This window comes from Montipora capricornis, chromosome 14 (genome assembly GCF_036669925.1).
Source record: "Montipora capricornis isolate CH-2021 chromosome 14, ASM3666992v2, whole genome shotgun sequence".
Classification (NCBI taxonomy): Eukaryota; Metazoa; Cnidaria; class Anthozoa; order Scleractinia; family Acroporidae; genus Montipora; species Montipora capricornis.
In genome coordinates, this window is record NC_090896.1 from 42,849,200 (window position 1) to 42,862,566 (window position 13,367).

Here is a 13,367-nt window from a genome sequence, read left to right on the forward strand (position 1 = left end):
GGCTCGGATCCTGGCTCGGATCCTGGCTCGGATCCTGGCTTTATTCTTAGTTTATCTCATAATCTCCAGTTCTGACATAAGCAGTTTCGTATTACTAGAGGTTGAGTACCACTCCCGGAATCCATCCCAAAAGGAATTTGCGTGCTTGCAGTTTACAAACAAATGCCACAGGGTCTGACATTCAGAAGGACAAAAGGGACAGAAGGGCGAGGCAACTTTTTTCATTTTATACTAGTTATAGCTGTTGCTAAAGTGCCAACGAGCCAAGCTTGCGTGATCTGGCGCCTGGCGGCTGCAAACATCACGCGGCGTACTCGTGCGGCACTCTCATTGGTTATCGCTACGGTCAACATTTCATCGCTTTGGTCTACATTACAGCTTTTGGTCTACATTACACTCAAATTTGAAGCGCTTCTGAGATTTCGTCCGCCTAAAAATCTTCTCGCGGCTCTATAAGCTGCCGCCTCGCCAGGCCTTCTGTCTTCAGAAGGCCTGACTCGTTGGCAATAACAAGCTATTCGTTGGTAAAATTCGGTGAATGATTTTGTATTGGAACATCGTCAATTTAATTTCTCTCGTGGCTTTTAAGATTTTGGCACTTTCAGCAACATTCTCAACTTTTATTTTCTTATTGTAGTAACAAGTGCCACGCAGCATACGAAGTTTTTAACTTCTTTCATATGACAAAACATCGCTCATCTAGAAAAATGAAATGCACTGCAAACAAAATAAATTCTCCCACTGGAGACAAAATACTTCAGCACTCTCCGAACAAAATAAATCCGCATACTACAAACAAAATAAATTCCCAAACAATTATAATTAACAAATTGAATCAGCACACTGCAAACAAAATAAATTCGGAAGCTATTGACAAAATGAATCAGCGCCCTGCAAACGAAAAAAGTTCGAAAGCTATTAACGAAATGAATAAGCTCAATGCAAATGAAATTCACAAACTAACAACAAAATAAAACGGCACACTTATGGAACGCCAAACGTGACAAAAGTGTTGAAAAACAAAAGGTAAGTTGTATCACTGAATATATAGGTTTTACCATTAAATATGTGCTGTACTGTGTTATTTATGGCTAAAAATTTGCGTATATATAACTTATGGTGAGGTAAATATATTGGTTGAAAATTGACTATATATATTTTTATCGATTGAATTTGAAAGATTTGGAAAGGAGAAGCCATCGACCATCGCGTGACATTGAAGGAGTTCTCAAAAAAACAAAACACACCCAGCTAAATGCTGCATTTTTGTCTGAAACAGCAAAGAGTAAATTGGCTCCTTGTGTAAATAAAACATGCTTGTGTTCGAGAAAGAAAGGAATTATTGTATGGATTAAAACCCGACAAAACCTATCAATTAATACTCATCAAACAACGAACTTCTTTGCGTACTTTCCCTCGGTGGTCCGCTTTATCTCGTTGTTTTGTTTTGGTGGTGTTTATAAGTGTGACAATAAATTCATGTTGATAAATTTTTCGGGCATTTTACCCTATCGCTGGCTTTCCCAGAGTGATTGGAGCAATTGATGCTCTCTCATTCCTATCTGGCACCCAGACAGTGATGAACATTTCTCTGTTTATAACAAGGGTATTTTGGAAAAGTATTAAGGGGGGTTGTCATATATTGAGCGGCCTTTTGAGGGGGGTTGATTGAAATGTTGGCTTTTCCACTTCATTTTCCTGACTTAAAAGCTGAATGTACATATTAGAAAAGATTTATAATATTACACCCATTTTCCTGGCCATTGGAAAAAGTTTTCCCAAATGTTGGAACTGTTCCTGGGAACAGGGAAATGCCTATGCAAATTAGGAGACGGGTACTCTAGAATCTAGCCAGTCTTGTTTATGATCAACAGGACATCTGTCTCAAAGACATGAAAATGAATACAACAAAATCAATCTTTTCTTAAGACTGCAAGTTTACCACCAGATCACCTGGACTCATCATGGCTTAACAAAACCCTGTTTATCAAATGTGATTTTAGGATGACTGAGTATTATTGGTACCCGCTGCTCCTTCAAAATGTCACTTTCTAGTTCCAATTTCTCAATTTTTAGCTTGTAAGATGCTATCACAGATTGAAATACTGAAGACACATTTAATTCAGCATTAAAGTCATTATTGCCACATGAAAACAATCAAAATGACATGGCCAAAACAGAAAATGCCTAAAAACTCAGCGAGTTAACTTTGTTTTTCACAAATTTTTAATGCAACAGTACAAGGACAATCTAACACAAAATCAGTGTAGCATGGATTTACAGCCCTCCTCTGATGCACTTTTCAAAATATCAGTTCCATTTTTTGCCCAAATAGAAATTCCAAGCTACAGTTTACAAATATTGATGGGACGGTTCCCATCTGATGAAAAAACCGCCTCATCTTTTTGTTCTTTTCGAGACTGAGGACTGGGACTAGTTGCGCGTACACCTTTATTGAAGTGATGTCAGATTTCCATTGAAAGAGTTACTTTGAAGAACCATCCATGCAACCTTTTTGTAGGGCTCTTTGACTAAACAGCTTCCTTAGCAACCATTGTCCTTCTGTTCATGTAGTTAAGTGCCACCCCCCTTAATAAAGGTGCCACAAATTTAACAATATAATCATCTTACTTCCAGCTAGGGCTTCACCAAGTATCTTGACTTGCAGGAGTCACAATAAATCAAGGATATAATTACCCCATACACTAATAAGTGTTTACGTACTAATTGATCCCTTTTAGCAATGTCTTTTAAAATCTACTATACCCTCATGATAAATAACCATGTAATTAAGAGTATTATTTTAGTTTCATTAAATAAACGTGGTTTTTTTTTCAAATAGTGTATCTTGAGAGTGTCCGCATATATATGCCGATGAAAATCGAAATAAATGCAGTGAACCTGAAGCAAGAATTCTCCTTTGGTCTCATAAAGACGGAATTCCACCCGACGTACCCTGTCGAGATAAAATTAAAAAAAAATGTTCTTGAAGAGAATTCAAAACATCTGATAATGCTAAACGATGACTCAAAGACATACCTCCTTCCACTGATTCGCTGGACGCTGCAATCTACTGCTTGTATTGAATCGAAGCCTTCGAGATCGAGAATTTCGCTTAACCTCGTTGTAACATTTTCTGCAGATTTCACTCTCTTCTCAACAAAGAAATCTAGACTTTGATCGGGATTTTTAACACTTAGTCCATTTGCGATACGTTCACTTCGTTAATAGGAGAAATTAAGCTGTGAAATTGGAAGTAATTCTGAGCTTCTATTACTCCAAACGAGCGTTGATTACCAGCAAACTAAAAGAGTTGCTTACAAAAAGCGTGAATAAACAAAAAAATCCTGCCATCTAAACATCCTTTGCAAAATTTCTCCCGCCAATGAGGTTTACAAAGTTGCCTTCACTGCTAGAAGGTGTAAAAGGAACGATGGAAGGTCATCGCTTCGAACGCCACCTTTGTGTACATCACAGCGCTCGGTTGGGAAACTGGATGCTACAAGCTTTGTTGCAAGGATCTAGTGCCAAGCCATTCTCCTTCTTTTCATGACGAGCGTGAAGTGCACGCAAGAGCCTGGTAACTCCCGGTTATTTTATCGGCCCCGATAAGTACCGGGAAAGTTTACGGGTGCTTCGAGAAACACTCTTTCGGTCCCGATAATGTTTCCCGGTAACGGTCCCGGTAAGTTAACGGGCCCGGTAATTACCGGGACTTTCGAGAAACGGGCCCCAGGACCCCAAATGATCCCCATTTTGGACCGCAAGTGATCCCGAAAAAAAAAGTAAGGAATGGCATGGAGGGTGGATTCGTGTGGATAAAGAATTAATGTGAAGAGCGTTTATTTTCATTAATTAAAAGCACTTTAAATCATGCATGGCTCACAACAGGTTTCTACCTCATTATAATTTTCAAGAAAGACTGAATTTTGTTTCTTACCAGGCTGTCATAATTTGCCACATTTAATTATCGGATTACAATCATCAAAAACTAACTTGGACGGAATTCTAAACTGATTGTGACCAGGGACCCGTTTCTCCAACTTTGTGAGCAGAGTCTTTTTCAATCTTCCTAGAAAAATCGGGTCTGCCAGCGGCGTCGATTCTGCGGCATTTGGTATTGACACGCTTGACCAGTTACTGCAAAACCATGAAACGAAAACAAACAGTCGGGATATTCGAACAACTCTGGCAAACACACGACAACCTCATTTCCTTGGAAACCCAAGACAATTTATCCTTTAAAATTGCCATTTCAGTTTTTACTGAAAAAGTTATAAATATCTGGCAGACTCGTTTCAGTAACCGACATACAGAGTCCGAAATTCTCATGGGAATTTAAAATTACCATGTGTATCTCGTGTATCTCCACGTGTAGCTCGGCCTACAGTCCTCAAACGAAAGGAAAAGACGCGCGCTCACACAGATCCTGGAAGGAGAAATTAAGGCTACGTTCACACGGTACCGGACGAATTTTCTACCGGTTGAAAATTCGTCCATTTAGGGGCTAACGGAACCACGCTAAACGTACCAAAATTTAGACGCCTCGCCGTTCAAAAATTTGAACGCCAAAATGGAGGACGAATTTTTAGCCGGTACGGTCGAAAATTTAACCGGCACGCTGTGAACACCTTGACAGTCTAAATTTTTTGCATGGCAAAGGCGCGGCTGCATGGATGCGTAGTAACTCAGCTGGAAGAAGTCATTTTGAATTTCGTAAAGCAGCGCTCTGCGCATGAACAGATGGTAAAACCACTGACAAGGGTTAAACTTTAATCCGGTTCGTCCGTTCCGTGTGAACAGAGCGAAAAGATTGTACGGTTCCGTGCGAACAATTTGTCTGGTCAAATTTTTCAACCGGTAGAAAATTCGTCCGGTACCGGGTGAACGTAGCCTAAGGTTTGATTTGATAAATAACCGCGGCGATCTAAACTGGGTGGAGTACCTTCAACATTACCAACAACTATACAATGAACCTCCCCATCGTTATCTCTTATTCCTCAGTCCATTTGAAGTGTACTTTGGTAGAAAGCCGAATAGGATTCGGAATAAACTGTTTCTTGAGGGAAAGAAAGAATATGAACTTCTGGAAGAAAATAACAGCAGTTTTGAAACAGGTGAGAGCAATAGAGAACTATTGGAGCTAGAAATCAAACGAGATGCTATCAGGCAGGAAGCTCTGGATACTTCTAATGAGGCTGCACAGTATATGGTAAGCGGAAGTTCAGGCGAAATCCATCTTCACTCTGTTACAAAGGAGAAACTGTTTTTATTCGCATTCCCATTTCCAAAAAAATAGTCAAGAGAAAAAAGAACTCCCTAAAGAGCACTTGTGAAGGAGTTATCATTGAGGCAGATCACACCGTGCACAAGTATTTGATCAGTTAAAATGACCCAGAGACATAAATTATATGGACCAATGTTTGATGTCATGAACAAACTTCCAGGAAATGACTCACTATATTGTAATGAATACACTTTAATAAATATTGAAATCATGTCTGGAACATCAGTTAACAGCAAATAGTCATTTGTTTGCACTGTATAGATTATTTCCAATAACCAGAATATTGTTCAAAGTAGAATTAGTCCACAAACTAATATCTTGTATTTGATGTTATATAATAGCAGTAAGTGACATTGCTACACATTGCTTACCAGCATTCACACCAAGGATTGCTTCATTTCCTTGACTAGAGTCAGCGGGCACAGTGGTTGCTGGAGCAATGATATCAAATATTGTAGGACCTGAATTTTCCCCCACATCATCACCTGTATTTTTAGGTATTGCAAATGCTGTGTGTACCATCAATATTTATTACTGCTACTCCAGTAGATGCTGCTAGTAACACTGTTGGATTCTCAGGATTCATTGGAGCATGCAGGACTATAGAGTTTTACTACAGTGTGGTAAATTGTTTTAATCAAATGGCTTTTCCCAGCACAACCACCTCCAGTTATAAACAAATAAACTGGTTCAACATTTTGTGACTTCAGGCTGTTGAGGTTTTCATTTATTTCTAGTCCATGAAAGCACCCTGTTGAAAGCTTTGCATTGCATTTTTAATTATTTAATGATCTAACTGATTGACGTAATTGGTCATCAGATATTCCTCTTGGCTGTTTATACATTGTTATTGCTGATGGACTGTGATTTCCAGTAGTTTGGGAATTTGCACCAAGCTCTGAGGGTACTTGTTCATTGAACACCTTATCTACTGATGATTCATCTTAGAATTCTAGTTGAACTTCAGCATTCTCTTGATCATTTATGAGATCATATGAATAAATGACAGTGCCATGCTTGTTTTTTAGCCATTCTAGTGCTTCTGTTACTGGTAAATAGCTGATAGAGATGATGTAGTGTGCCCCAAAAGTTGTCTAAGCTGTGCAAATGGCAATAAGAGAAAAATTAGCAGCAAGAAATCGATGTAAAAATCCGGAACGGGTCCTGAAATTTGAAGCATACTGAAAGAACCCGTTTCACTGCTGCATTGTTATGGCAAATTTTCAACCAATTATGCATGGACGTATGGTGGGCTGAATGGAGTTAAACTAAGCATAAGACCCCAAGTACGCATTGCGGACCTATGTTTTTTGTTTGCAGCGCGTAAATGCGTGTTTGTCATTAGACAGATTAAGCATGACGTTTACGCCAAACGGCAAACGTCGGATTGAAATTGGTGTTTTGCCAAAGATGGAAGAACAATGCTCGATATTAGCTCATTTCTGTCGTGTTAGCTCCATATGTCAAGCAACTTCTCAAAGGAACGAGACAAGTTAAAATGAGATAATTTTCACGCTTTTATGACAGGCAGGAGCCTGCCGTTTCCCGTTTCCCGTTGGCAATAAACGTCATGCTTAATCTCTCTATTGATAGTTTGCAGTGAATTCGAAGTTTGTTGGCAGTGTGCCGTTTTATTTTGTTGTTAGTTTGTGAATTTATTTCATTTGCAGTGAGCTCATTCATTTCGTTACTAGCTTGCGAACTTATTTCGTTTGCAGTGTGCTGATTCATTTTGTCAATAGCTTGCGAATTTATTTTGTTTGTAATATGCGGATTTATTTTGTTCGGAGAGTGCTGAGGTATTTTGTGTCCAGTGGGATAATTAATTTTGTTTGCAGTGCATTACATTTTGCTAGATGAGCGACTTTTTGCAACATGTTGTTAAATTACTAGGAAAGATGTGTCCTTTATGGGCTCCGTATCAAACCGATTGTCTATTCGCACTGTCACGCCATTTCGTGACATTTCCGAGAAGACCTGGGTCCACAGCTATCCCATGATGCCACATGCTTTCACGTTCCACTCTTGTGGAAAATGTTTGCGCATTCAGCATCGTTGCTTCCCTTCGTGGTCTGCGATGCATGACGTGTGCGTGACATGCGCGAAAGAATGCGCAGTAGCAATGGGCGCGAACGTCCTTAAATTCTGACGCGTAATGTTATGCCCACTTTGTAAAATACCAGCTCTGACTGAGTCACGAATAGGTTCCTATGGAGCTCAAATGATATTTTTTCCTTATGTCTACTGTTTTCGTCCTTTTCCTTTGATCAGACCCTTGCTTCAGCGTTGAGATCTGTGGAGAAAAGCTTCGAGCGTCCTATAAGAAAACAGCCATAGTGCCCACATCTGGTTGGTCCAAATTGTCTCGCGTAGACATTGATCGGGTCTACACACGACTGTCCGTAGTAAAAAGGGAAGCCACCTCAGCTGGGTCAGAACCATCTGAACTGGGCCACTACAGTGATCTCTTCACCCCAATCGGGAAAGGCAATCAACCAAAAAGGATTCTTGTGCAAGGAGAGATAGGAATTGGTAAAAGCACTTTTGTGAAGAAGTTGGCGGTAGATTGGGCCCGACTTGGTGAGGCGCCGACATTCTTATCACCAGTGTCGCCAGGCCCTCCTGACCCTGGGTGCTGTCAGTTCCTCTCACGAAGGTTCCGTCGGTTGAGAGAAGCACTGGGCTTTGACGACAAGAAGAACTCAAGCACAGAAGATAAAGAAACAGCTGTTCTCAAGAAATCAAACACACAGGCAACCGTTGAACAAGCAGCTGTCCTCAGAAAGTTCAAGCTTGTTGTTTTCGTTGACCTCAAGGAAGTGTCCAAACGTCAACGCCTCAAAGATGTCATTTATAACTCAAGACTTTTTGCCCGTGAAGACAAAGGGTTAGTGGACGGTCTTCTGAGGTACATCACCGACCATCAAGATGAAGTTCTTCTGTTGCTGGATGGCTATGATGAGTATCACAGTGGACACGAATCTCAAATCTTTGACATATTCAGAGGAAACGAATTGAGAGACTGTTGCGTGTTGATAACAAGCCGAATTTCCAAAGCTGGTGAGCTCCAAGAATTCCAAGACCTGCTTGCAGAAATAACAGGATTCAGTAAGGAGGACAAACTAACGTATCTAACTCGACAGCTTGGTGACAAAAGACATGCCAGAGACTTGTATGATCACTTGGAAGAAAAAGACCTGCTAGACCTTGCAAAAGTTCCTTTACTTCTGCTGTTCTTTTGCACGCTGTGGCAGAAGGGAAAGTTAGAAGGCTTGTCGAAAGCCAAAACGAGCTTATATTTAGAAATTGTCCAGCAGGTTTTAAGTCACAACCAAGGAAAGAATACCCCTGTTCGCTTTAGGACATTAGAGGATAATCCAGAGATCCTCAATCAAATCGGTATGGTGGCGTTAGAGTGTCTTTTAAACGATGACCACTTCTTCCCATATGGTAAACTTTCTTCTGAAGTCCTGCGTGAAGACAGTGTTGTCATTGGTTTACTTCAAGTAGCTGAGTGTACAGAATGCGTGCGACCAACGGAAATGGTTTCTTTCATTCATAAGAGCATAGAAGAATTCTTAGCAGCTTGGTACGTGACTCACAAATGTATACCTGATGGAAATCTCGGTTTGATTGAAGAGCACACTCAAACCTTGAAAAGCTGTCTCGAATTCGAGAACGTTCTTCTCTTTGTCTGTGGACTTAGTGATGAAGGAGCAGGGAAAGTGTTTGACCATTTGAAGTCAGTGAGAATAAACGATCCTTCACTTGATATATCAGAAGTGATACCAGATGAAGACCACAAATACAAGCCATTGGATGACGTTGTTAAGAGACATTTGCAATTCAGTCATTTGGTTTTTCATTGCTTTGAAGAGGTACATTCAAAACAAAAGCTTGCACAAATTTGCGTTGATTGCTTTGGCGGGATTACAGTTCTCAGAGAACCACCTTCTTGCCTTACGTTACTGTTTTCCGGTGTGAATTCCTGGACTTTTATTTTTGGTGATGCCCTTGCAACTCTTTGGAAGGTGGTAGAAACAGTAAACTGCCTTGATGCCCCAATGAAGATAACTGAGAATTCTGAAAATGTCCCCCTCGGAGTATTTTTGAGAAAGTTCCTCGACGTTGATTGTGGAATGAACAGGTGTCGTTTTTCATCAATCCTTTATATCCACGACGGTGATGTCAGTGTTTATTTCAGAGACTTAGACCTGAGTTGTGCTGCCCATGCCAGACTATTCACTGAAAGTGCACAGGCTGTTGCTTTACCGTGTCAGTTGGTAAGCTTGGTTCCACAAAAGACGTCTCTTAAGTTCTTAAGTACGTTTCGTTGTTTTGGACTTCCTGCAATGAAAGATCTTGGTGCTGTAATCAAAAATTGCACCCATTTGATGAGTATCGACGTTCAAGATACGGAAGACAGTGTTTGCGAATTTTTGCAACAGCTCCCAAACCGTAGCAAGTGCGGTTTAAAATTGAATTGTAAACTGATGTCAAAAGGAACCGAAGAACTCGCTGAATTGTTGCCAAGTTTTGAAAACATCACGGAACTTTGTATTTGCTTTGTTGGGTTCTGTGCCGAGGAAGCAATCATGAGGTTGGTTTCCAGTATCACGCACAAGAGCGTCGTTAACCTGGAGCTACTTGAAATCCATGTGACTCCAGCAGTTGCCGCAGCGCTCGGTCTTTCCCTCCCGAGGTTGTCATTCTTACAACATCTCCGTTTAGTTGGCACAGGTGATACCAGTTTAAATGTTGAAGACATGTTGGCCCTTTTTGGCAGAATAGACAAAGACATGCCATTGAAATCGTTGACGTTCAGCAATGTCAGTGTTAGTGGGAGTCTCAATCCACTAACCAGAAAACTTTTATTTTTTCCGCATTTGACAAGGCTAGACCTTGAATACTTGCATTTGAATGAATGTGACCTGCAAGATTTGGAAACGTCCGCTAGTGATATCCCAAACCTGGAAAGCCTGAGCCTGAGAGGTAACGCATTGGATCACTTGCAAAAACCCCTCACCTCATTCTTAATGAAACTTGGCAAAATCGAGTTTTTTTTTTGCGTGGGTTGCAAATTGTCACGAGAAACTTTACGAATTCTTAAGGAAGCACGTCCCCATTTAGTCATTCGTCCCAATCCAGATTTGTTTCCAACACTCGAAAGACTTGAGAGACGATAAGTTTTAACTGTATCCCTTAAACAGCAATGTTATGGTACCATATGAAACACCGATTATTTCCAAACAAGATGTGATCATTTATGTGATGTATAAAGTTACCTTGGCAACGGGAAAGCCCAGAAAAACACCCTATATCTTGGATTTAGTTGCTGATATCTAAAAAACGAACTGGGTGACCCCCCTTTTTTATTGCTGAAAAGTGATAAGAAAGCCACGATGAATTTTCGGCAAAGTTCAAAAAAATTCTCTCTAGACGATTCAGAGCTACCTTAAAAAAATCATAAAATTAAGGTGGCTCTGAATCCACTAGACAGAATTTTTTTAAAACTTTGCAAAACGTTTCATCATGCCCTTCTGATTACTTTTCAGAAATAAAAATGGGGATCAGCGAGTTCGTTTTTGAGATTTAAGCAACTAAAGACAAAATAAAGGGTGTTTTTGCAGGGCATGCCCGTTGCCACGGTGGCATATTACGTCACAATAATGACTGTATGTTGTTCAGCAATAATTCGTGTTTCATTTGCTTCCACAATATTGCTAATACATGATACAACGTTGTGGTTCCGATCCCTCTAATAGGAGCGTCACTCGGAAGCGTTGAAACTGGTTCGAGCCTCCTTGTTTACATCAACCGACTTGCTATTTTAAGCAGTAGTTATGTGTGTTTTTCTTGATTTGTTACATGTACTGTTTCTAAACATAATTTAGTGAACTGAACGCGTTACGACAGGCTTAGTGTTCGTCACTCAGATGTTTGTAAACCGATCACAAGAACAAAAATGTAACTTATTTTTACGTTCCGCGTTCCTTGACGGATGTACAAGCTCTATTTGAAAATCGCGCGCTCGGTTTACGTTAGTCCCTCTTACCCTCCCCTTGTAGTCTAAGAACAGGAATCCTCAATTGCGAATAATTTGCTGAGTCAGTCATTTCCCCGCGCGCTCTTAGATTTAGCAATTTTTTGAAAAGACGTCCAACCTTAGTAAGGCACGGTACCGCGGCATAGCACCCGACACGCACTGTTTGTTCACATTTTAAGCCCTGGCCAAACGAAACGCAAGTCATCGCAAGTCGACGCAAGTTCTCACTTGCGAAGACTTGCGTTCACTTGCGATAGGGTGGCCAAACGAGACGCAAGTTGAGCGCAAGTCCTTTGCAAAAGTAGCAGAATTTTTGTTTTTTTTTTCTTTTTCCTAGGCTCAGACTCGGAAGAGCTGCTACTTTCACTGTAGCTGCTGCTAATACTTTCACCGCTACTGGGTCTCCTGTTATGGTTTTCCTTTTTCTTATGTTTTTTTAACTCCCTATCCTTGTTTTCTTTTAGCTCTTCGGGGCTTAAGTTTTCCGAATTTTGCTCCGTGACAGAAGCCATCTTGTTAAAATGAAAGCGCGAAATGCGCGAAATAGTTTGAGATTCCTGCTCAAAAAGCGGCATCAGATTGGCTAAAAGGTCTCCAAAAAAGTTCGAATGACTTGCGAAAACTTGCATCCACTTGCGTTGAGTGGCCAAACGAGACGCAAGTTGGGCGGACTTGCGTCCAAAATTTGAACATGTTCAAATCAAACGCAAGTCGTCGCAAGTCTTCGCAAGTGAATGCAAGTGGGTGGCCAAACGGTATGCAAGTCAGCGCAAGTAACAAAACTTGCGTCGACTTGCGATGACTTGCGTTTCGTTTGGCCAGGGCTTTATGCATGGAACATGAATTTTTTGGCGCAGCTTTTAAATAATTGGTTGGTTGTCAATGTCACATACATATATCACAAATTAAACGACGCTTAGAAATCTTGCGTTTGTCTTACATGGTCTATGTTCATTTTTTGTTATAATAAGTTAGAATTTGTCACTAGTTAATGTTAATGTGTTAATGTTCTGGGCTTTCTTCTCGATGGTTCCTTTCTCCTGCTGGGATCCAGTCCGTCTTCCTCGGTTTCCAGTGACCTGTTATCTGTTAGTCTTGCCACATGACCTGCCAATTGCTCTAATTGCCACGATGATGTCTCTTGTCCATGTCTGTCTCTTTAATTCTGTCTTTAAGAGTAACGTCAACCATAACTCGTTCCATCTTCCTCTGGTCAGTTGCAAGCTCTTAGTATCGCTGTTAGTATCATTGTCTAATGTAATTACCTGTTGTACACATTCATTGAAAGCTTTCATTCGAGCTTCTAGACAATATTCTTGCTTGGCATTATGTTGTCTAGTTTCCTAAAAACAGTCCAACCAAGTCGTGTTCTCGGTTTCATGTGGTTATCATTCCTTAAGACAACCACCTCATTACAGAGAATTTCCGATCAAGATTGTCGCGGTCAGACGGCCATGCTTTTGCTGGAAGGTAAACAGTTAGCCAGGAGGAAAGGATGTGGCCGCATAGCTTGATCCATGCCAAAGGTTTCACACATCAGCATCCTTGGCTATACATACCAAGTGCCAGTTGTATAGAGTGTGTTGATATGACGTCACAACGGCCAAGTTGGTATCTTAAAACGGATGCTCTGGAAATTAAACTAGTCGTAATTCTTGGGTTGCACGTGACGTCATCATTTTGTAGAATCCAAAACTAAAGAGCCATCAAAGTTATTATCTTCATCAGGCATGAGAGGGGGTAAATTTATATCTGTGAACAACTTTTTAGCTCAAGAACATGCGTCGTCTAGAAACAGTAACATTTTGAATTTCAGAGTTATGGAGGTGCGTGACATACAGCTATGAATGTGTCTGTCGAAAAATATATACTTATCTCGGGATTTTTAGCCTTTTTAGAGGTTAAAGTATTAGGAAAAGTGCTTATCTAAATGTTTGCTTGATCAGGTTAGATAATAAGTGGCCTAGATGGCCAAAGTAACTTCCAGATGTTTACACTATTTTCCGGCCGCCATGTTGGTGTCCCTTGGAGGTA

General features: G+C 40.5%; 1 protein-coding gene and 1 long non-coding RNA gene across 8 annotated transcripts in view; one reads left to right on the plus strand and one right to left on the minus strand.

The window, feature by feature from the left end:
* Positions 1-12,255, plus strand: part of LOC138032925 (NLR family CARD domain-containing protein 4-like) — a 27,276-nt gene extending 15,021 nt beyond the window's left edge. For all 7 annotated transcript variants that reach the window (XM_068880647.1, XM_068880644.1, XM_068880649.1 and 4 more), the window contains one exon: positions 7,559-12,255. In XM_068880647.1, the coding sequence (XP_068736748.1) occupies positions 7,559-10,473 (2,915 nt within the window). In that variant the 3' untranslated portion in view covers positions 10,474-12,255. The remainder of the gene's footprint in view (positions 1-7,558) is intronic.
* LOC138032660 (uncharacterized) lies at positions 2,209-3,473 on the minus strand. Its single transcript, XR_011128432.1, has 2 exons — positions 3,040-3,473; positions 2,209-2,956 (listed from the first exon to the last, which is right to left on the minus strand). It is a non-coding gene; the product is annotated as an uncharacterized lncRNA (long non-coding RNA).
* Positions 12,256-13,367: the final 1,112 nt, after the last annotated feature.